General features: G+C 37.2%; 2 protein-coding genes across 13 annotated transcripts in view; both read left to right on the plus strand.

Moving 5' to 3' along the window:
• The window catches only part of LOC117414050 (isoleucine--tRNA ligase, cytoplasmic-like), a 43,835-nt gene extending 32,222 nt beyond the window's left edge, over positions 1-11,613 (plus strand). For both annotated transcript variants that reach the window (XM_058999793.1, XM_058999792.1), the window contains exons 26-34: positions 305-479; positions 1,383-1,495; positions 2,579-2,674; positions 4,173-4,349; positions 4,861-4,981; positions 5,464-5,589; positions 8,620-8,763; positions 9,487-9,639; positions 10,864-11,613. In XM_058999793.1, coding sequence (XP_058855776.1) covers positions 305-479; positions 1,383-1,495; positions 2,579-2,674; positions 4,173-4,349; positions 4,861-4,981; positions 5,464-5,589; positions 8,620-8,763; positions 9,487-9,639; positions 10,864-10,946 — 1,188 coding nt within the window. In that variant the 3' untranslated portion in view covers positions 10,947-11,613. The remainder of the gene's footprint in view (positions 1-304; positions 480-1,382; positions 1,496-2,578; positions 2,675-4,172; positions 4,350-4,860; positions 4,982-5,463; positions 5,590-8,619; positions 8,764-9,486; positions 9,640-10,863) is intronic.
• Positions 11,614-20,283: 8,670 nt separating this feature from the next.
• Positions 20,284-25,700, plus strand: part of LOC117413594 (plasma membrane calcium-transporting ATPase 2-like) — a 146,197-nt gene continuing 140,780 nt past the window's right edge. For 3 of the 11 annotated variants that reach the window (XM_058999795.1, XM_058999800.1, XM_058999798.1), the window contains exon 1: positions 20,287-20,555. The gene's annotated coding sequence lies outside the window, so the exon portion shown is untranslated. Of the gene's footprint in view, positions 20,556-25,700 lie in introns of all 11 variants that reach the window. The other 8 variants (XM_058999808.1, XM_058999804.1, XM_058999806.1 and 5 more) reach the window with 5 other exon arrangements.

The following is a 25,700-nucleotide window of genomic DNA, read 5'->3' on the forward strand; positions in this document are numbered from 1 at the left end:
CTGCAAAAAACAGTTTTAGTTGTGCAACTCAAAAGCACGATGTTATTGTTGGACAAGAATGTCATAGATCCGTGCTCTTTAGGGCCGTGTTCATATAAGTGTTTGTGAAGTATTGACAGCCGTGGGAACGGCACTTCTATCATGACATGCTAATACCGCTAGACCTCTTCAGTGCTACTCACTCTTGCTACTCCCTTGGATACAGAGAAGACGATGGCTCCAATGTGTCAATATGCATGATTTTAGGATATATTCATTTATGGGGGAAACCATTTCTTATGCAGTTTTTCACTTTGTTCTCCAGGAGCTGAATGTTCGTCAGCTGACCCTCTCGACTGACAAAGACAAATACGGCATCCGCTTGAGAGCAGAACCAGATCACATGGTCCTTGGCAAACGCCTAAAAGGAGCTTTCAAATCTGTTACTGCGGCCATTAAGGAACTGAAGAGTGAGCAGCTGGAGACTTTCCAAAAGACAGGTGTGTGTGGATTTAAGCAACCCCCTCAAACCCAATTTGAGGAAAGGAGGTGATCTGGGGAATACTGGGTTTTATACAGGCTGTGTTAGAGCCTCTTTGTGTAAAACCGTCGCCTTTTTTTTTGGTGTTTCATTTTGATTCATTCTTTAAAGTACGCAAGTGTTGTGCATTTTATTTGCTCTTTTCTACCTGGTACATGTTTAAAAATAAGATTTTTGAAGATAGAATGTGGTACTGCAGAATGTATATTTCATGTGTTTGAAGAGTAGCTATGCCTTTGGGGGAAAAAATGCTTGTGGGTCAACTTTGAATTTCAGAAACTGGTAATAAATAATAAATAACAAAACCAAAATGTATTACCATTCAATAAACTACCATAGTAGTTTAACCCTATCGTCCACTTCCACCACCACCACGCCAATAATGCACCTGTTCTGAGAGAACTTTATATTGGCAAGAATGCATTTTTTTCTGCTGTTTAAAAAGCAAGCTCTGATGGATATGAGAATCCCAGTCAAAATCCTTTGACGTGAATGAGCCCCTGCAGGGCATGTCTGAAAACAGGACGCAGCAACTGCAGGTCTCCTGCTAGAAGAATATCTGTCTGAAACTATTTCCTAAACCAGTAAAATAAAAGTGCTCTATAATCAAGACTTCCTTAACCACCAAGCTAGTGATGTTAGTTTAAAAATAATAATAATAATAATAATAATAAACTAATAAATTGTCCTACCGATCACGTTCCTCCGTCAGTGTTCTGTAGTTAGAAAAGATCTGTTGTTTGATGGAAGATTTATTTTGTTTACAGTTGACTTTTCTGTTAAACTGGATTTGATTCAGGCAGTAATGACCATTACTGAATTACGTCTTCCCAGCATTGCTAATAGCAGTTACTTGTTTCAGGTACCATTGTGGTGGACGGGCAGGAGCTCCATGAGGAGGATCTGCGACTCATGTACACCTTTGACCAAGGCTCTGGAACTGCCTCCCAGTATGAGGCTCACTCCGACGCACAGGTAGGGAAATATATATATATATATATATATATATATATATATAATAGACACACATACACACACATTTTAACTCTGCGATACGGACAACACATGCGTTTCTTGTCAACTTTGCAGACTGTTTTGTAACACTAATATGTTGTGTGAAGGGTGTCTCTCTTACTGTTATTCAGCAGCCAGGACCTCCTGGCATTGCTTTGTAGTTCTCTCCCCTAAAACGCACACAGACACCCTGTACATAACTTACATAGCACTGCAGTCATAGTACTGGTTTCCAAAAAAAAAAGTTTTTATTGCTGTCACTTGTTAAAAATAGGTGGAGGAAATGTATGTGAAGGCTAGGTCAATCAGAGATCTGAACCACTGTCCTGAGAATTAGATTTGTGATGCTTGCGTCAAGCTGGCGATATGGTTCAACTCATTGGAGCGAGAGTAATTGTAGATTTTGTGCTGCCAACTTTGTGACTGGCATTTGATCAGAAGAATGGACTGACAGATACTGGCCACTGAAGTGTTTGTAGCTCAGCAGGGGTAGCTGTGAAAGGAAATCTGCCTGGAAAAGGGCAGACAGGGCACTGTAATACAAGTTATATTCTCTTTTCTTTTAGTAGTTGTAGTGTTTTTATTTTCTTTCAGAATATCATTTGAAAAATAATTTATTAACCAGATAGTTAGGTAAGGTACATTTTTCCAATGGAAACATGTATGTCTACTTTCAAATTCCTTCAAAGTAGGTCAGTAACTGTTGGATAAACTTAACACTAATACCAGTTCCTGAGCAATTTATTCCTCTATGGACCTAGCTAAAGACATTTGTACTTAAATTGGCATGGTGCCTGAAGGGGTTTGCACAGATTCAACTAAAGTAGCTTTAAACTAATGAAATAAAATTGTATATGCATAAGTTGTACTTTACTTGTGACCTACTTAAATCTCTCTCTACTATTTTTGACAACATTCTCCGGACTAATCTGGGTCTCGACAGCTTCTGAAATGAGAAGGAAAAGGTCATTCTCCAGTTATTTGATAATCTGATTTCTTTAGTATGCTGTAAGAAGATTGATGGATTTAAATTGTTTTTCTTAGGTTTTGGTTCTGCTGGATGTCACCCCAGATCAATCCATGGTGGATGAAGGAGTGGCCAGGGAGGTTATCAATCGTATCCAAAAGCTTCGTAAGAAGGTCAGTGTTGAATTGGGATCATTTCTTCTCCTGTGCTTTTAATTTTTTTTTTTTATTGTACATTTTCAGATTGCTTTTTTGTATGAGAATAATTAATTTGTGTTTATCTAATGCAAATGAAAGTTTCAAACTTTTAGTGTTCCTCTTAAAGAATGTTAGATTATCTTTTTAATGAACTCGAGTTTTAATCTCTGCATTAGTAGCTTACATTAACCAGCTGGTGAGTATTATTACTTTAACTCTATGGGTGTGTACACAATATAACCCACATGATCCCTCTATGGAGAGAAGTCATACAATGTGCAATTGATGATTTTTTATATATATATATATATATATATATATATATATATATATATATATATATATATATATATATATATATAATATGTATTTTATTGAAAAGCCGGTATCTAGGATCTGTTTTTCCCTAGTGTTTTACAGGCATTCCCTAACCTTGTTTACCCACCTAGCTTCATAAAAAGAATGACAGCATTGCAGCTTTATATTGGCTCAAGATTACTCATTGCCAGGTTTATTTTTGTTTTAGCTGCTGATCTGAGTTCTAAGCATTGAATGAATCTGTTGTGTCCTGACTTTATTGTCCACTTTTTACCACAGGTACTTTCCAAGCTACTTGGTTAGATTTGTTTTTCCTACACTTTGTACCCTGCTATATGTTCTGAAGCTATCCACGAATAACTGCAAGGTTAAAAACTGCTGCAGTTTTGTTTTGTTTTGTTTTGTTTTGTTTTGTTGGTACGATGCCCTGGTTTAGCCACAGGAAACCTGCCTGGCTTTGAACTCAAGTTTGAAGGATCTGAAGCTTTCGGGTGATTTTTATTCATTCAAACTTTTCAAAACATGCTTCGGAAACTTCTTGATTGCATCTCAATCTGCGGTTAAGAGTTGGGCAGTTTACCAGGTTCAGTTCCTTAGTTATTGAAAAGCAGAGAAAGTTTCCATAAAGCAATTTAATATTTAGTGACAATGTAACACAGTCTCCACTTGCAGTGAATACACGGGGAGGGGCAAGAGGAGTAACATTTAGATGCCTTGAAGTAGGTCGCAGCTGAGGCATGCATGCTTTCTTTAGCAAGCGAGGAGATTTCTCTTGAGAAACAGTTAGAGGCAGTCACTGAAGTAAATTGCCCAGCATGCAGCAGACTGCTTCCTTCGTTTAAGGCTGATTTTACTCTCAAGGCAGAGCACGATTAGTGTCTGAGAGGATTTAGAAAAGATCAATATGTTCTGATGCGTCAAGGTTAGGGCTGTTTTGAACTGAATAGGAGCGCTGACAAGTCTGGGTGGCTGAAGCTGGAAATAATAATGTGATATTTTGTAGGTATGCAGCTATGAGCATATGCAGTAAAACATATCTGAATTTGAAGGGGGTTTTATGGTCATTCAAACAGCCAGTGGGATGACCATGTATTTCACCTTGTGGATATGTTGTGCTAGAGAGATTAATCTTTTTTTTTTAATATATTTTTTAAAGGGTCATCTAGTTCCTTCAGATGAAATCACAGTTTATTACAGCTCAAAACCAGCAGGTGAATACTTGGAGAAAGTTATTCAGGCTCATACTGACTTCATACTGGCAACTACCAAGGCCCCATTGAAAAACTACCCAGTGCCTGCAAGTGCAAGTGTGATCATTCAAGAGAAAACAAAGGTAATGACAATGAAGAAGGATTAGATACAGTGTTTTGACAGCAAGTACAGTATGTAAATACAAAAAAAGCACAGCCCAAATCTGAATGGAAGCATTAACATCATTAAGATTTGTTATTTTAAACAGACTAGGAACCGATTAATATCATCTACAGGAACAGAGACTGAAAACAGAAATCAAAACTACGTTCAGTCTCATTCAGAAACCATTGTCTTGACACCTTTTTTAGAAGTGATATTTTGAGGCAGAGTGTTGGGTTCATGAGAACCTTTCTTGTTACGAAAAGCAAAATACAACTCCGGCCTCATTAAATGTCATACAGGTAAATACTCAATGTAATTCTATTATCTACTGTATGTGATTGTAAATGACCATTATTTTAAGAATGAAAAGCCTTTTGTAGTGTTGGTAAACGGTACTTGGGAGGGAATACATGAAATAACCCTCCCCTGTTTTTATTTATTTATTTATTTATTTATTTTTTTTTTTATTTCTTTAAATGCTCTTCCAGCTGAAGGAATCAGATTTGGACCTCACTATTGTAAAAGGGGCTTCAGGAGTAAGCGCTCCACTCTCTGGCCCTGCATGTGCCTATGTCAATGTAAAAATAACAGTCGACAACAAAGAGCAAGGTAAGCAACACCCCTAGTGCTGGTTCTGCACCCAATAGCCTGGTAGTTCTCAGGAGATTTTATTGCACTATTTTCAGAGTGCTACCATGCAAGGGGAAGGGCATTGTCCTACAATTCTCAGCTGTTACGTCGTCCTTAAAGAACATGGCAAAAACACTCAGACGTGATTTATACTTATATGCTTTAACCGACATTTAGTTTTGGTGTGTGTTCCATCGGTGTATACATACTGTAGTGCTAAGCAGCTGCTTTTTAAAATTTTATTTATCAGAAAATGCTCAACCACTTCCTAAACATTTATGATTTTTATAGCCTAAATTGTGTAGCCAACCATTCTTTGTATCTCAATGTTTTTAAAACAGTTTTTTTTTTTTTATATAGTGGAGTCATTTTTTGAGATGAACTGTGTGTGTGTGTGTTGTTTTTAGTGTAATTTATTTATAAGGTTCTTGGAATAAATTCTCGTTTCCTTTTTACTGAAGCTGGTGTTATTCTGCTGGAGAATCCCAAGGGGGATAATACACTGGATTTCCACAGACTACTTGGAGTCTGTTCCAGCATCTTTGACCTTCAGAATACAAAACTGTCTGTATATAATGGGAAAACGGGTATGTGCACTTCTACTGAGCGGATCAGTGAAAGACAATTAATATCTATTTGTAGACAGAGTTCCACAGTTGTTGCATAGCTGTTACCATGCAGTAGGAGGTGGGTGTGATTGTGCTTCTTGCTCCACATTTTGTACAGAAATACCAGGAATCTTCTTAGGGTTGATTTCAAATGGTAATACCTTCCCTGCTTTTATAGATTTGTGTGACCTTTTCCATGTTCGAGTTATTACCTCCATTTCACTGGAATGGAGTCCTCTTTTTTTAGCTACTTGGCAACATGGCTTGAGCAGATAGCTGGGAGTTTGGAGGCTCTTCAATTGCACAGATTCACTGTGTTACCCTAGACATGTCACTTAAACGCTTAATTGCATCTGTCCATCCAGCTGTACAACTGGGGAAAAGCTAAGTCTGTTGTAAATTAGTTTTGAAACCTCATTCAAAATTATTTTTAGCGAGTAATTTCTAAAATTAAGTAGGCTTGAGATTTATTCTATAAATAGTTTTTTTTTTTTTTTTTTCATGAACTGAATTGCTTTTGATCAAATTAGTGGATATATACTCCGTGTAGACTTGTTCTGTGTTAAAGCATAGCGCACATACTTTGATAGGACATTCTACTAGCTCCAGCTACCAGGAATGAGGGCTATTTGAAGATTTCTGTCCATCTGTCTTTACACATGTTGCACTCACATTTTTACTTGCATATAAAGAACTGCTTATACATTTCTGAGGAAACTTGGTAAAATAATCTTTTGACAAGTTAAAAGTTTTAGAATCTAGGAATATATGGTGTAACCAGTACCTCCCGTTCACTTTCGAACGCTTACATTTTTACTTGGATTATAGTTTTTTTTTTTGGTGGCTCTAATGTTGTCTTTCACATCAGTCTACCTTGCCATTTCTACCATGTTATCTGAAGAAGGTGGAAGCTTATTTAAGACGCACTTTTTAAACCGATTTTTCTTCTCAGAAATGGCCTGCCTCTTAAATTTGAGTGTAGTGATGCAGTGTTTTACAATATTCATATTTTAGACCGTGAAGGTACAAAGTCAAAAGTGTCCTCCGTGATAATCATCCCTCTGCTGCAGACAGCAGATTTCACAGCCGAATGTGCAGGAAGATTAAGGACATCGAGGGATCAACAAATCAGGCAGTCTATGGCGCATATAGCCCACCAAAAAGGTTTTCTCTTGCATTCAGTGTGTTGGCAGTCTTGCTAGTCACCCTTGCAGAAGCACTGCTCGATCACAACAATGTTTTGCACAGATTTGAGTATATTTTAATGTTTTTGTAAGTGAGGTAAAATGGCCAACGCCTGCTCACCTCTATTCATCTCTTCCAATACTTTTCGGAGGTTGCTCTGTATATTATACATGTTTTCCAGCCAAGAGTGCTTTTAATATTTGTCATTTCTGCCCTGGAAGATGCACTGCATCTTCCTGACGCCTTAGAACACAGATTTCTCCAGAGCTTTCCCTGTCGGCGATGTCTGGCAATCTCCTAGATACAGTGCACAGTTTTTGAAGTTGTTTGTCAACTACCACAGCAAGGTAGAGATGGAACTCGCTGGAGAGAGAGTCCACACATTAATTTGATACTTTTTTGGTTTGCAGTTTTTCTGATCTTAGGATCTTAGGAAGATCTTAGGAAGGTCTTTTTAAAAGGACATACCAGTGAAACAAGTATTTCAGTGACATTCTCATCCCATGTCACAACTATAAATTCAACTGTAAGATGAAAGAGTAGATCACCAGGACCTACAATGTATGCACATATAAAAATGCAAGATTGACATAAAGATATTCATATATCCACGACTATGTTATTCTTAATAACTTGTGCTTAAGAATGTCTTTTTTGTTTTCAAGTTTCATCAAAATTGAATAAGCTTCCTCTAGATATATTAAAATATAAGTGACCAGGTGCAGCAGTTGTTGATGCTTAGTTCACCCCCTAGTCTCTGTAAGTCGCTCTGGATAAAAGTGTCTGCTAAATGACTAATTAATAATAATAATAATAATAATAATAATAATAATAATAATAATAATAATAATATGTGACAGATGGATGTGACCTACAGAAAGATTGTCAATTACGTGTGCTAAAGATGGTTATTAGCAATTCACAAGCAGCTGAATGCATAATTTGAGAGTGTGACATACTTGCAGGTGTATTTACAGTGACTTGCCTCTCCCGTATCACCCAAGGGACCTGCATGCAAGCCCAGTGGGAGGATAATAAAGTCCTGTAATTCCAGCTTCCTTGTAGTCCCTGACAATCACTGCATGTGCATGGCATTCTGGGGTTGAAAATAAACCACACACCACGGCAAACAATAATTGAGACCGATTTTACTTTTCAGAAGCTGCGTCTCTTGGTTTATCAGTATTGTAGTGTGTTGCTTGTGATGAAATGGAAGTGTGAGTGACTGTTTTCTGTTTGCCCTTGTGCATTGCTGAACTTGGTAATTTGTTTTATGTACAGTGGACGTTGTTTCCAAACAAATCCAGACCAGTAACCACTTTTAATTAATGGACACGTTTCTTTGTTTCATCATGTCCCAGCACTAATGAGAGCTGAAGACTGGGTTCAAACAGTTCCCTAAATACTCACTTGGGGCTACATTAGTGTCATTCTTTGATGTTCATCTAATGAGGGTAGAAGGAAATTGTTGACCCTAGAAACCAGACTTGTTTATTATGAGATAGTTTTTCTTCTGGTATAATAAACAGAACAAGCTGCATTACATTTGGATTCTGTGTTTTACATGAGTGCGCACAGCACTGAGCCACAATTTTGAGAATAACGCTTTGTTTTGCATATGTTGCATTGTGATGGCAATGGGATGTCTTAAATAATCGTATGTCACGTGTACTGTGTTGTGGCCTTTAGTATTAGTGCAACAGACACCAGCCCTTGTAACCGTGTTTGATTTTTGAGTTTCTTAGTCTTTTTTATTATACTGCATTTAGTTAAAACAGCGCCCATCCTGAGGAAAGTTCTGACTTTGGCTAATTCTGATTTCAGAACTCACCAGCAAGACTGATCTCCTGGCTCTGAATGGAAAGACTCTGCGTGTCACGTCAGGAGCAGCTCCAGCCGATGCCTCCAACACTAACACACTGCTTTGCCAATATATTAACTTACAGCTGCTGAACACAAAGCCACAAGGTTAGTGACTTTTTTTCTGGATTGAGAAAACCTCTTGAATTTAATAAATAAATAGCACAGATGTATTTGTTTTAAATAATATTTTGCCCACCAGTATTCACACCACCTTATCTTGTCATTGCAAAATGGTCTAATTCACATTGATATCATTACCATGTAGAAACATGCAAATATCACTTCAAAATGTCACATTTTTTCAGTGTTTTTTCATAGCGTAAATGAAAACGAATTGTCTCAACAGTTTTGTTTTTTTTTTTGCAAATTCATATATAGTCCAGACATGTTTTCACTCAGTTCGGGAATAGCAAGCTACTGTAAGAGTGTACCAAAATTATAAAAATAAATAAATAAATAAATAGTTAACATGATAATGATTAGTCAACAGATGTATTGCTTTGTTTATAACTACCAAATAAAGAAAATAAGCCAGCTTTCCTGATGGATGCCTTTGCTAAAACAGTGAAAATAAAGACAAAAGGGCACATTAAAAACCACCAGATAGTGGCTGTTTTAGACCACTGACCTCACTTTAAAAGATAGACTGGCCTTTGGGAAATTGCTTAGAAGGGGTCACAAATACCTTGATCTGTTCTTCTGACTGGTAAGCAGACAGAAGTTATTGTTTCAAAAAATTGCTGACCCAGATATTCCTGGAAGACTACAGTACTGAATTATTTAGACATAGCTCTGGGTTGTGTTGTAACACTTCTGTCTGTCACCTAGAATGCCAACATGGAATTCTGGGAACTCTCCTGTTGGAAAACCCAGTTGGCCAGAATGGGCTTACATACGAAGGGCTCCTGCATGAAGCAGCAAAGGTGTTTGGTATCAGAAGCAGAAGACTGAAACTCTATCTTGACGAGGCTCTAACTGAAGGTAAGCCAACAGCTAGCTTGCAGCATGGTTGCAGTAAAGTACCCTCCATCATGCACTGTTAAGGTTTTTAAACTTGCATATAGACAGACTATGACTCCTGGCTAGGGCTGTAATGCGTCATTGCGTTTGAGGCCCACCACTTTGAGACCTTGCAGTTTGTATGAACAGAACAAATCTAATTTCTATCTGGTCACTTATACCGTACTGAATCGGATTAAAAACAAACACGGTGTTTGTAGTTTGTTCTATTACCAACATTACATGGAACTGTGCAATCAAAATGATTTGAAACTTAAATTTGTTTTGCTTGCACGAAGTAGGCCACATCCCTCAGGAACCCAGAGCTTTACAACCTGGCTTCTTCTGAAGCAATGAATCTGAGCCGTGATGCAGAAATGTTAGATATACACAGCCACACAAGTTCTTCATTCATTTCAGGGTTACTTCCTCAAGGATGGCAGGATTTTATTAGCAGTTTTTATTTTTATTAATGTTTTTAGCCCTTGCTGCTGATTTTTATTACACATATTTCTGGTTATTTATGGCGCTCACAAAGTTTTAGAGAAATAAGTGGATGTGTGTTTTTTTTTTCCTTCAAAAATGTATTTGTTGTGCTGCTCCATTTTTTAGCTTGATGTGGTTTTAAAACCTTTAAGAAAGGTGAATTTTGTACTTGTTCAAACAAAAACCATTAACTTATTTCATTTGGTCCTGTGTTTACAAAAGTGAAATTCCTAATTTTGAGGAAGCTGCTCTCATAACCTTTTCATAATACTCTGAACCTTTGGGGGCATGTATCACCGGGGTGTGTGTGTGAACACATTCCACATCCTTTGTTTTGTATGTGATAAAACAAAACACGAAGGACTGATGACATGAAAATGTCTGTCTCTTGAAAATGTTGCATTCTGAGGTTTTTAATGTCTCGATGAACGGTGACTATATTAAGCAGTTCAATCAGTAACACTTGTACAGTCAGTGTTTGCAGATGACCTATGACCCGTTGAGATGGTCTGTTGTGAATGGTTTTCCACAACACTGACTAGGTTCACCCAGCACTATAAATCACTAGATCTTAGCATATGTAAAAATACTAAAATAAACTAGTACAATTCTTTGAATGTGTTATATATGTCTGTTCTGTATATACATTATTGTATACTGTGTGTTGGTTTTTTTTTTTTTTGTAAAAAGACAGTAACTGAAGTTGCATGTATTTTTCAGAAGTCACACAGGACTCCTCGCTGAAGACGCTCAGCACGAAGATGGTGTACATCCAAGTTTTACCAACCACTGCTGAAGCATAAGGCTTTACAAAACAAATACCGCTTTGCTTCTTCAAACAGTGGAATTGCTGATTTTAAATGTAGTAACCCAACAATCAGAATTCTTCCCAGGCACATTTAATTACTACCAGAGTAAAACTCTGATTGGGTACAGTGGCTTTTATTTGGTCCTTCTGATTTTGTATTTGTATTTAGTCGTATAGTAAATATTTAAAGTTACCTTTTCATCTCACTTCCTTTAAAGTGTTGAAACTTTGTGTCAGACATTATGCTGTTTGCAGAATGTATTGCATTTAAGATTATGTCCAGTCATTTTGAGCTGTAGCAGTCAATGCAATGAATACCCTAAGTGTGACTGCCATTGAATTAAATAGTTAATGAAATGCTACTTTAAAGCACTTACCTATAAGGGTGTGTCTGGGCTAGAATTGACATGAAACATTTGAATGATCTTGGCTGTATTTCTGTCTGTTTTAATGGGTGAACTGTCCTTTTGAATTAAGCGGTTAACAGTACCTCATATTATGAAATGCTGTATCAGACATTTGATGGACATGCTCGGGTAATGTAATGAGAGGACATGGGTTTTCAAGGAGGTGCACAATACAAAGGCTTTCAAAATACGTTGTTTTGCTTGTTTGGTTTTTTTTTTCATCACAAAGGCTGAACAATAAAGTACTTCCTGATATTTCTTTTTTTTCTTGGATAATTCATTTTAGAGAGCGATCTGTGGAGTTGCAGCTTTCTCAATGTGGACTGCCAGGGGTCACTCAGTCTTTCAAGGATGACTTTGTTCCTTGGCAGCGGGGTGTAATTCCTCTAGACCGAGGAGCTATGTGGATATTATAACCCTTACCGTCATACAAGACCAAAGGTTAATTCTTAATTGCTCAGTAATCTTTAAGACTAGTCTGTTGTGGAGATATATACTCCGTCCTTGCAACATGATCACTTCTCGGTCATTACAACAAGATTGAATCTAGAGATAGAATAAGAGAACCATGGGGCTCAGAGTGGCGCATCCGGTAAAGGCACTCTGGCCAGGGTGTTCTCCGCTCACCGCGCAGCAGCGACCCCTGTGGTCTGGATGGGTGCCTGCGGGCTTGCCTGTAAGCTGCCCAGAGCTGCGTTGTCCTCCGACGCTGTAGCTCTGAGGTGGCTGCATGGAGAGCCTGCAGTGTGTAAAGAAGCGGGTGGCTGACGGCACAGGCTTCAGAGGACAGCGTGTGTTCATCTTTGCCCATCCCAAGTCAGCACGGGTAGTAGCGGTGAGCTGAAAATAAGACTGAGAAAATAATAAAATAATTGGTGACTACTGAATAAAAATTTTTTTAAAAAAGAGAACCATATGTACCATTTGCTACCACAAAGGTCGCTCGTGGAGACTGCTGTTTATCCAAAGGGTTTATCCTTTATTTGAAACTAATATTTAGATTGTCTAAGAGTTTGTGTTAGTCTTCCTTGGAAAAAACAGTTCACACTTTAAGCAATATTCACAGAGGAGGATCTTATTGCCACTGTCCTTCACTGACCTCGTTTCGTTTTGATCCGTCTAGTTCAGGAAAGCTTTTTGTTCATGCATTCACCATTTTTGCCTGGCTGAAAAATGCTGGTGATGATAAATTAATTTATGGTGGATCTCTCTGGTCTGTTAAAGATTATTCATTATCCTCGATATGGTGGGCAGGTTTCTAAATTGGTCTGCATTGACTTCTAGAATATTGTATTAGAAAGGTGAAAGTGCATTTTCTGCTGCATTACTCTGAATTCCTAAGTGATAGATATTTAAAGAAAAAATAGAGATGTAGCAAACATAACATTATGAGGGTCACACTGAGATTAAGTGGTATTTCAAAAACAATGTGGACATACTGTATATAATACTCCATCTACAAATCAAATCACAGAATACATTTAATTGATATGAATTATATTAGCATTACAGAATAACTGGCAAATCCAAGCAGCTTAGTTTTTTTTTTTTTAAAAACATGTAAACAAGAGTAACCACTGTAATAAAGTACATACAGGACAGGTTTAAGATATACTGTAATAAAGTATATACAGGACAGGTTTAAGATGTTTGGCCACCCCATTTCACTTTTCAGTTGTTTTAATTTTGTTTATTCCTTTCCCTGTGTTTTTTTTGTCTTTTGTAACGATGCAAATGCTATTATGCACTCAGTTTTTATCGGTGGGTACATTGCACCAATTTTAACAGCTTTATAATAGAGAAATGATCATTTAAAAGCAGATGCATTCCTGGGAGCAATTTGTTTCTATCACAATGGGTGGTGCTGTTGGAGAAGAGCTATTTTAGATTTGTACTTCACATGCATCTCACAGAGAGACTCACATGTGAGCTGTACGGGAACATTTAACGTTTAGCTACATTTGCTACTAAAATAGTCTGAACCTGTGTTTGGAAAATGAATGCGACATGCTCCACTTTTTTTTTTTTTTTACAATGTTGAATAAGTGTTAGTGAAAACAGCTCATCTACATGAAGAGTGTATTTATTTGCAGTCTAGTTCAATTTTCCCTGCTGCATATTCAATGTCTCGTGGCATGCATGCAGTTTTTCAGATCCTCTTTCTCACTTAGGCAGTGTGAAGACAGTACCTAGCTAACATTTGCATCACCTCCAGCAAATTTTAAGATCACTTGTGGAGGTAAATTGCAGCACTTTGGACTCTGATCTTATAACTACTGTAATCTTTTTTTTTTTGTTTGTTTTGTTTTGTTTTGTTTTAGTAGATATTGAGCACCTTCTTTTAAGCAACTTTTGAAATGTATATTTCATCTGATGATAAAGAACATTCTGGTATTGAAAGCTAGTAAAAAGAAACCTATAGGAGCAGAACAACTTGATTATTCAAATTCTTAACTGTAAACAGAATATTTAGTATGTTGACATGTCAGACTTGATATTGCTTCTAGCTTTTTGCTTTGATAAGTTCCAGGTTCTGGTAATTAAGCTTCTTGTGTGCATAACAGTAGCATTTTCCTGCAACATTACCAGCTGTTTTGCCAACCTACAGTAGCTAATGAAATCAAGCGAATGTGCAGCGCTTAACAATGCTCTTGCATTAGAAGCATATTAATTTAAAAAAAAAAAAAAGTGAGCAGCATTTTACAGCCAATAATTAATGTTCACGAATTCTATACAGTATTTCTCATTGGCATCTTATTCATGTAGTCTGCAGTGCCTCATATTTGTGCCTGGCTTATTTTAGCCTCAGAATTCATGAGAGACTGCAGTGGTTTGGCTCCTGCATCACTCCTCTGTTATGAAGAATGCCGTTAGTCTAAAAAGGAGGAATTCGAACGGAAGCCCGATAGTGAGTGTGATTTCAGCAAGGATTTTATCTCGCAATGTCTGCCAGGCTATATGCTACATGTAAGAAAAACCAACGCTAGGACTAGTGAGACCTGGGTTCAAATCCAGCTCAGGTTCACAAGAGATCAGCCACCAAAGAACATTAGTCAGAATCCTACAACCAATTCACATTTCTGCACAAAACAATACATTACAGTACATGTTCTCAAGAATCACAGAAAGAAATAGAATGCAAATTGTATATATATATATTTTTTTTTTTACCTGTAAGGCCGTTGTAAACCATCAATCTACTTCAAAGGATAAAGACAAACTTCTTTTTCATTAAATGTCCAAGGACTGTAATTACAACCATGGGTGTCTCTTTGTCATGAGAATACAAGATCAAAAGCTGAAAGTGAGATTTTATATTATGTCTCAAGATCTGGTAACTAGGCTAAAATAGAATACATTCAATTTGAAAGTGAACTCTTCACTCTGGGTGTGCTTGAGCACATTTCTTATAATTGAAAAAAAAAAAAAAAAAGGAGCTGTAAGAAGCAGCTCCAGTGAATTGTAGATTCTTTATATCTCTAATTGCTAAAGGCTTTTTGTTGGCAAACCCAAGTAAGTGCTGGTTAAATCCTCAGGAGGAAAAAATAAATGAAGTTGTGATTTAATTTCCGTTGTGAAACATTTAATCTTGACATAATAACATCCCTTTTGTAACTGGAAAGAAATGATGTATGTTCTTCATACATGTAGAACTTATGTAATGTATAGAAAGCCCGCTCAATATCTTTCTCCATTAATTTTCTTTTATAGAATTCAGCAAGCATAAGGCTAACTAAAATACAAAGACTGATGAGACCCCACGGGCTCTTTTGTCATTTAAAATATGTGAAACAGTAATTCAAATGACGTGAATTTGGAGTGATAAAGGGTTTAAAGATATTTGTAAGCAAAATATGTGATTAAATACTTATTACTGGTGACACAAATGAACATTTTGGTAGTAATATTTATCAAACAAATGTAAGTATTCAATATGACATACATGTGTTACCAAAATTGCCCTTATTCAGCAAAACATATTTCAGCCCATTATAGTGTATATCTGTGGCTCCCTTTTTCCGTATACACTTGCATTCTCATTATAAGGCAGAACACATATATTGGAATCTCAGGCTCCTGACTACAAGGTTATAATGAGCGCTGTACAGAGAATAAATTAATGTTTTTAAATAATGCAAGTGAATATAATACAGTTGTGTTTTTTTTTCTTTCCTTCATTAGCTAGAATTTTTATCTTGGCTTGCAGTTTAGGTATCGCTTGGGCAAATGGATTAGCATTGGCTTCCTAAAAAAAAAAATGTAACCAAGTAATAAACCTACACCTCATTGCTGGAATACTGACAAGAGCTGTTCAAGACAATATGGATCTACAGAATTTTAACCAGATTGGGAGTGGGTTTGTAGATTGTCTTCCTGCCCTATACAGTGCTGGACTGGAAGGTTCTCAAATCATAATCATATTTTTGGCCTTCCGACAGATTATGTGCAGTCTCTGCTGAGTGAAGATTAAGTACACCTCACCCATCTGTTCATATGACATGTACCCTCTGGAGGTATCTGTCAGACCAGGTATTAGCCATTAAGCCATCTGCCAAAGCATTCCGGTGCCATCTTCACTAAAGTCCATTCTTGAGCTGTCAAAAATATATTAAGTCTTGTGCATCTGGCCAATGTAAATGGAATTGGTAGAAATTACAATGTATTCCATTATTATGAAGAATATAAACTACAATACGCAACATATCCTGTGCCGAAAAAAAAAATCAGATGATTGCATTATAAAAAGCTAAAAATAGCCACCAATCAGTCATCTTTCATACCTTATTCACACAACTTTATACACAATTTGAAAGAAATACATTCAACCATTTTGGAGCCATTGTGGTATTGAGAAACCTCAAAGATGGTTTCCAGACAGTCGAGTACTCAACACATTCTCCATTGGAGGTTGTTACAAATAGTCCCAGACATCCAGCATACATCAAGCTAAATTACTCTTTGAACTTTTCTTTCTCAGATTACTTTCCTATTTCTGTCTCTGTGACTTCAGCTCTTGTTCTGTGAGTGTCCTTTAACAACAGACTACTGTTTTGTCAATGCATTGTGATAATGTCATTTAATTCCACTGTTCCAGGATAAAAACCTGTGGAGCAGATGAGCTCTTCTGGAAGAGGTACAAGACAATGGACTGAAGAAACAGACTATCACTCTTACTCAAGAGGCAAAGCAATGCACTCAGAGTGCAGTGATATAGCTAGACATCTTAAGTCACATCACATTCTCTATCTAAAACTGCAGGATCCATAAGTAATGACAAGATAATTAATACAAGTTTAATTACTAGTACGCTTTATTCTACACACGTGAGCGTTCCAAAGAAAAATTACTTTCCATAAATTGTGGAGTAGTGGTTAGGGCTCTGGACTCTTGACCAGAGGGTTGTGGGTTCAATCCCAGGTGGGGGACACTGCTGCTGTACCCTTGAGCAAGGTACTTTACCTAGATTGCTCCAGTAAAAACCCAACTGTATAAATGGGTAATTGTATGTAAAAATAATGTGATGTCTTCCATGTTGGGCTGTTTAAGGGAGTGAAGTGGGAGACATGTAAAGTCAGTCATCTTTGATGTACACCTGCGGTAAGCCTGTGTCACATGAATAACTAAGGGAGGACATGTAGGAAGCAATCCTCACACCCGCATAGACTATTACATAACCTACTCCTACTAGAACCAAGTGAATAGACATTGTTTGTAGTCATTACACTACTGGTGGGCTCCACTGATAAATACAGTGAGTCATTGTTTTAGATTATATAATATTGCACTGCCACTAAACAGTGACGTACCCAGTGTGTTACATTGAAAGAGAACTCTGTTTGCATTCTGCAGAATTGGCTCATTGCTTTAGATTAACAGGTACAGACCAGTATCCAGAGATCATGTTGATCTGTATGACCAGACACATGAGAGGTTTATGCAGTTATGTAACTCAAATACAACATTTAAAAAATGCATTGGATGATATAAGTACATGTCTACACATAACTGGTAGTCATGCCTTTCACTGTGAATATTACATTTTCATTTTGTGACAAATAAATCAATACATAAGATTTGTGTTTATTTAAAATATTCAATATATTTGAATGCATTTGTGATTTTTAAATGCATTATTATTTATTATTTTCCATTTAAAGCTTATGACAATCAAGACGTATGAAAACACTCCTGATATTTTGCACCGGTAGTTACAGAATGTGAGGGGAACTTTAATATTGATACTAGAATTCTGCTCTTCATATGACTGGCAGATGATTTAGGATGTTTTTGCTTAATGTACATATATACTTACTTTCACTGAAAAAGTACTCATACCACAGCACTTCATCACACTATACAAAGATAAAAATTAATTTACTGCATTGGATTTTTTGTAAAATGTAGTTTTCATAACTGTATCCATATGTTTAACAAATCTGTCCCACACAAATGTGTAGGAGGTGAAAATAATACTGTGTAGAGAGAGCGCTACACTGTTCAGTTTTTATAGTGTCTGTCGCTTGCAACTGATGAAGCACATTGACTGACCTCTAACATTCAAAACGTTAAAACAATAATATATAATAAAAAGGCATCTGATCTAGATCTAGACTATATCATATTTCTGAATATTCAGCGGAACCCATGGCCTTGTATATTCATATGAATCCCAGCAACTTGTTTACAGATATGTATACTTCATATGTGAAAGTGCGAAGGCTGGACGCGGAGCAGGGACCCTGCACAAGCAAGCAAGCGTCTGAACCACAATGAAAAAAAAGCCAGGCTCATCTGCATCTCATCTCACCGACAGGGGACAGGACAGACTCTGTAACGGCAGTGTATCACACAACACTGGCCGTTACATATACACAGTGACGGGATTCTGGTATGATTAAGAGGTGTGATGGGTACCAGCAGCATGGTACAGAGACTGACATTATACCTGGAATACCTGTATCTTTGGAGTGAGAACTGTGTGGGCGGTTTATAATGGCTCAGTGGTAGACTGTTCATGCCAATAACCAGCTCACTTTCCGAACTGATACTGTAGTGTAACAGTAGAGGCTGCAGACTGCTGAGCTCAACGTATACATATAGTTAGGGTGGAAAGCAGGCACTACGCTGTAATTAAAGTGGGATTTATTGACTTAGCTGACACCCAGCAGAGCAGAGTTGCGGATCACAGTTGGAAATATGACCCTGTCTGCATAGGGTTAATTGTGGAATGGCCCCATTGGGGTTAAGGGTAGGGTGAGGGTTTGAGACGGGGCTCGTCTCTTTGAATTATTCACTATGAACCCACAGCTGATGGTGTCATATTTCTACTTGGGATTATCATATATTAATTCAGACCCTGCAATCAATGCAGTGACTTTAACTAGAACGGTTGACTTTCCAAGGACTGGAATTCAATCCTCAACTCAACACTAAATATCAGTACTTGACCAGTTACAGTACACTACAGGATTTGTAACTAATTACTTTCTGACACTGTCAAATGTATATTTTCTGTAACACTCAGTTTAATAGCAACATCCGAGTTAGTTTATTCTTCCAGACTAATGGAAAAAAGTCTCATCACAAAATTTTAATGAACTTTACCAGTTTGTATCTAAATAATCAAAATGTATTTTGTATAAATAAGAATTCAAAATAGTGTGTGTGTGTATGTGTATATATATATATATATATATATATATATGAACATATGATTGTGGCAATGTGTTAATGTTTGTAACATCTCTACACTCCAATTAGTCTTGTTCATATGTAAGAGGCACAACATTCATTCATACTGTGTACAGGACCATCACATCTCTGTACCTGGCTGGTAGCTCCTTCAGCATCAGCGTTCCCTAGCTTCCTTGCATTTGTTAAATATTACAAAACATGAAAAAAAAACATAATTCAGTGGCACACTTTAACTGCCCAGCATGGAGATAAGATACGCTACATCTTTAAACATTGAAACTTACGGTAATGCTTTTGTCAATGAAAACCACACTGAGTGCCCCTTTTTCAGTCTCTCTCTTTTCCCAAGCCCTGCTTGTGTGGTACGTAATGGAAAAATCTCAGTCACTTAAGTCTACTGTAGTTTCAGCCTCCCTTGCCCTCTCTGGCAGGATATTTTACAAACACTCTTCATAGGAACACCAAAAACACATAGCAACAAAAACATAGGTAAGCAATCATCTTTGCAAAATAGTTCTTTTTAAGCCTGAATCTTCCCTTTGTTTTTACTAAAACCTTTTCCAGCTGCACCAAGGAATATATATTTTCTGGTATTTACATACATTCCAGCATTTGTTTGGGAGAGGTAGAAGAATCCCGTTTTTCCAGGAAAGGCAAAGCATGCTGAAATAACTAACACCTTTGTTTGAAAGAAAGTTTCTGGTATAAAATTAAACTTATTGCAGAACAATAGCAACAAAACTAAATTCGCTGCTTTCAATTAACAGATATAACCGGCAATTAAAATAAATAAATAAATAATAATAATCTGTTAAATATGTCCCCAGTATGCTAGTGCTTAAAATGTTTAGTGCAAATCTAAAATATTAATTCGAAACCTGGGTTAACGTTGTGTCAGATCTCTTATATTTTCAGTAAATCGAGATAAAGGGATAATGATGAATGCGAAGCAAACAGTTACTATTTGCTGTGTGATAGATTTTACACTGCTTGAGTTCAAGTGACACTTTGTTTTTTTACACCACCAATATATATAGTGTATCACTTTAGTGTAGTGCATACTACCCTTACTGAAGCTAAAATACCAATCATACCCCTCAGCCACTCTGGTATGGTACTTTTTAAAAGGTCGGTCACATGACATGAAAAACGAGGACAGACAGGTACATTCTCACTATATACTTTATTAAAAAAAACTGTTCTGTCAGAGCTAACTGTTTTCAAGCATTCACACAGACACACTTTAAGTTACTTTGCCTTCGCTGCATTTAACATTGCACAGTACAAGTACGTACAGTCAGACAGTAGCTTGCTATATTTGCTGTTAATCCACCTCGGGAGCCCTCGTGGAAAGGCGGCGTGCTGAAAATGGATTTGTCTTTTAGAATTCTGTGCGTTTGCGCTGCAAGAGGGTGAACAGTGCTGAGTGACTTAGCAACAGCATCACTCCAGCAATACCACGTCCACTTCGCTCTCCTCCCCACCGCTCTTCTCAAACACAGGTAAGGGAACTCAAATGACCGGCTATTTTATGCAAACGGCGGACTCTGTTGAATGTTATATTCTGTTCGTTTCTAACAAAGTCATGTATGTTGTTTTTACTCAAAATGTCATTTGTTGACCTTGAAGTGGTGCATTGTTACCAGGGGGAAATCAACATCTTTTGCTGCTGGTACAGTATTGCATATTTAAATACATATGTTTTATAACTATATTGGTACTGGATGCACAAAAAAATGTAAATACTGAGTTTACCTATTTATTTATATTCTGCTTTCGAAGTCCAGTGGTTTAGGACCGATGCAAACTGACGTGTTTGATGCATGTCCTAAGTTTTTGTTTAATAACTCTGGAATTGCATTGCAATCTTTATTTAAGTGTATGCCATTCAGTCATTTCAGACGAATAACGTTCATTACATTGTACTGGAATCTGTACTTGACCTTCAGTCATTCAGATTTAAACAATGAAACTGAAATTCCAACCGGTCAAATGTAGTGTGCTAGTATCCACACGTTGTGTCTGTGCAGTGACTCTGGGAATGTACATGCCATTCTTTTTTTAAATGTTAGTGTAATATGTAAAATGAAGGGAGTCTCCGTTATACGATATGGATCTTACAAATGTGTACTTAATAACAATGTCATAGTATGCAATGAAACACTGAGCATTTGATTTAATTTAACGAAACTTTCTATCCAGTATGTAAACAATACTGCGTTCATTAAAAAAAAAAAAAAAAAAAAAAAAACTCTAAGCGGGCCAGGTTAATCATGCCATAAGGCAGCTTGCTAGTATTGTAACTAGGGAGGGCTGGCCAGATTAAAATGTATGGAACTTAACCCTTAAAGGACCAGACTCTGTGACGTTACATACAGGACAGCGCTTTACAAGTATTACATGTATTACATGCCATCAACAATGTTTCCTTTTAAAAAGAATGATAAAAATAATCAAACAAACACATAAAAAGAGAAGGGTGGAAAGCTTCTACTAGTGCTGCACCCATTTTAACCGTTTTACAGATTTTACTTTTTAAGCTGTGTTTCAGAAATAACAGGTTACCTATAACCATTTCTTCCCTCTCTTTAAAACCTGCTTGTAACTTTGTAAGCCAAATACCCAATTATTACAGAAGGAAGGTCTGGCACATGGTAATTCTTTGATTCCAGTTAGTTAGTAGGGTTTGATGCTTGCACATTCATTTTGCATTGTAATCTGGCAACAGTTGTGGTGTGTTGTTTATGAATCTCATTGTATTTATATAAATCATTTTCACCATATTCCTTTGTCCAGTTAATGGTAGCATGCTCATAGTCTTCCCAGTTGGTTGAACGCTGGCAGTTCAATCATTTTACAATGGCAAAACCTGCAAACATTACAGTGAAAATGTAAGGCAATGCAATATTAATGGACTGCACTTAAACCAGCTTGTTAATTAATAAGTAAATGAATTGAAGGCACACGAGTCCTCCCATGAGGTTGCTTACAGAAAGAATCCAGAAAAAGCATGACAATTTTACCTGCAGCTCTTGATCATTAGCAGCTGGCTAAGACCTTATTTGGCTAGCTTTGTAAATGGCCTGAGCTGCAGCATTTGAATAAGACATTCTGTTAATTTCAGCACTGTGGTATTCCTAAGGATGCATTTCTTAATGTGGCTTTGTAATATGTAATGTGACTATTTTACAAAAGGCATGGGCTGTTTTTGTAAGTACCAGTGTTGCTCACACTTCTAAGATCTTAGTCTGAAGCGCCTAAGGCAATTTAAAAAAAAAAAACAGTCAAAATTAGACATCATGACTTGCAGTGATGAAGAACAAACTGTAAAACAGGTGCAGTATACAGTACATTGTCCAGTTAGCAGCTATTCAAGTTAGAGATTAAGGACCTTGCAAAATGATCTCTAATTAATTGGATACGAATAAAAAGGGGTGCCAGTGCTCCTCCATGCTCATACTAATTCATACAATTCTTTCTCATGGTAATTCAAGGGTTATTATACAAGAGAAATGATTCAGTACTGGGACAGAGGACCTCCTATGTCTGAAGTAAACATGTTAAAGTCCACAGGCTGGAATTTCAAACCCCCCAAAAAATGTTCTTTAAAACGTGTGTGTGTGTGTGTGTGTGTGTGAAAATAGTCACTCATCAAATGAAGTCAATATTGTACTCCGCTTATTGGAATTCAGTCTTGGTTTTGAACGTTGGGCTAGCGCTTTTGAAATATTAATAAAAACTCTTCCTTGATCATATTTTGCTATAGCTGAGCATAATCCTTTCATGTTCAGCCATAACTAAAAACTCAATTGTAACACACTGTTTGTAGGAATCTAAAAAGACCTAGATTTTGATTTCACATATGTTAGCAAAATATCATCTTCCTGTGTTGATTAAATAAACTATGTAGAAATCTGCCATGTATTGTACATTGCTTTCCAGGTCCAAAAAAGAGACCAGATGACCTGATATTCAGATGACCGTCACTGTCTAATTCTTCTGTCCTAGGCTTGCATTCTTCTCTCATCTTCTGATAGCTGCATGCACAGAGGAATGATGAAAATTAGGATCGCATCTGCAGAGCAGTGCAGTGAGTTTTACTAATGAGATGAGACTCTACTTATTAATCTGCCTTGACCGAGAGCACACTAAACACCTGTCAAGAGCGAGATGGAGAAGGAGTTCCAGAAGATATATCCAACTTCAGTCAAGGTTGTCAGATCTGGCCCTAGTCCCGCAGCACAATAAATGAGGTTGACTCTATTCAGTCAAGGGCCGCACATGTGCCCATATTTAATTTGTGAGCAAACAAGGGTACCCATCAGAAAGTGAAGTCATGCTGTATATGTGCAAGGTTCTGCAGTGGTTATATACACACTGATCATTCCCCCATTATTCACCATAAGGGCTGTTAAAAAATGATTGATCAGCAATAGTACTTGGTTCGAGTGATGTAGCTGCCCAATATAATATCTTTATTTATGCAGAGTTAATACGTGTCCAGGAAGCCTTGGGTTATTTACAGAAATACAAAATATATCCTTCAAGCTCTCACCACTCTCAGGGGGTTATGTAAAACAGGATTCAGGTCAGGGCAATGCCAAGATTGCAGCATGATTGCATCTATGTGCTCCTCCACAGTAAAGAAAATGAAATACTGCATTGCATGTACTATTGTACAAAGATACACATGCTTTGTAAGTTTACATGATAACAAAACTTGGCAATCAGAATTTCATTGGCTAGCCTTCTAAAATTGAATCATCCAACCCAGGCAATTCCCAAGATCAGAATAGATTAGTATGTTTCAAGAACTCCCCCACACACCTGATCTTCACAGCACTGGAAACACCTTCATGTGGTATCAGTGTCAACAGCCTGAAGAGCATTCTGCAGCACACAAGGCATCTAGTTAGTTATTCCACTGTTGATTTCCTGTTGCCCCTTATTGTAATATTTTCATTCAAGACTGCAGGGTGGCACAAATAAAAAAGACTGAGCTCAAAAGAAGACTGGCCTGCTAATGGTAAATGACGATAAAACAACAGTAAAAACCCTTGATTTTATGACTAAGCTGTCATATTATGATTACATCAATTACAATGTTTTAATAAAAAATAGGAGAAAGAACATTTTTACCTTAATGAAATACTATTAATATTATTTTTAAACTGGTACATACAGTGCTTTCAATGAAACATTCCTAAATGGTCATATTCAAGTCTGTATTGTGAAATCAACAGCAAGACTTGATATGCCATAATCCCAATATGCTGAGTATAGTATTCATTATATTTAATGAGACACACAGATTTTGTTGGGTTTGAGAATCTAGGCTGTGGATGTTAACACGTTCACCTCAGGACTGTTGTATGAATGCAGTGGTTAAGCCCCTGCTCTCTCTGTTCCAGCACAAACAGCCACTAGCAGCAGAGCAGATGTGAACTGGACATATTTGAGAATTCAAAGGATAAACAGAGAAAGGAGAAAGCCAAAAAATGGTAAAAGTTCAACACAGCGGGTACAAACGCTTTAAGAGAGCATCTACAGCAGTAGTATATGCCAGTATCTTTTGGCACCATGAATTAAGAATATATGCCTGCTTCATAACTGCATCAAAGCATTGCGAAGGGATCTGGACTTTTCGGGTGAAATCAGGTTAAACACTCATTTACAAATTCCACTTGAGGGGTAGTAAGCAGACTATGTCATGTAAACACGAAAACCAGAACCTCTATGTATGCTTTAAGCTAACAGGGAACAGATTATGAGTTGTTTTTATAGGTCACTGTAAAATTTGGCTAATTGGGTTTTCAGGCAGTTACAGCTGAGCTAATGTTTCACAGATAATTCTAGTGGTCTTTTGCCGTAGTTTTCCCTTAATGCAAATGAACCTATTTGAGTTGCACAACATTCTAAGAGGAGAGAGGATCTTAACTCCTGAGTTTATATTACTGTCAAATGTAAGGTGAACGCTAGCAGATGAACCCGGCTCACTGGTCTGTTTCACAAAGTAAAGGTTTACTTCATATATTCAGAAACATTTACAAATGGAAGCATTTATATGGTAAGCTACCTGGCTGTCTCCCAGTATTACTGAGGATTATACTGGTAACTGCTTCCATTAAATTTAAAGGGCATTATAAAATGACACAGGGTTTTGTTTGTTTAGGATTATTTCAGCAGGAGGATGTTTCAGGCATCTTTTATGTGTTCACTACTAGCTGACAGCACTAGAAACTGTTCTGTTTGTATGTAACAGAGTGGAGGCTGGGTGCAAACTGGCAACCTTGCACACTGCAAGCAAGCGTCTTAACCACAATGCAAAAGAGTCGGGCTCATCTGCATTCGTGGTTTTAGAGCTTTTAACTTCATCTCATCTCACCGACGGGACAGGACAGAATCCGTAACGGCAGTGTATCACACAGCACTGCCCATTACATATACACAGACGAGTTACAGCAAAAGTAGACACTGCTATTCTCTGCACATGAGCCTTACAAGTGGCACAAGTGAAAGAGTGATGCAGTCTCCATGGCAGATCTCTCTGGCACTGCCATACTTTGTGCCAATACGCGTAATTAACGATTGCAGTTCTTGTGATGCGATAAACAGGTTTGAGACTTGTTTTACATAGCATTCAATGA

Source organism: Acipenser ruthenus, chromosome 25 (assembly GCF_902713425.1).
Source record: "Acipenser ruthenus chromosome 25, fAciRut3.2 maternal haplotype, whole genome shotgun sequence".
NCBI lineage: Eukaryota > Metazoa > Chordata > Actinopteri > Acipenseriformes > Acipenseridae > Acipenser > Acipenser ruthenus.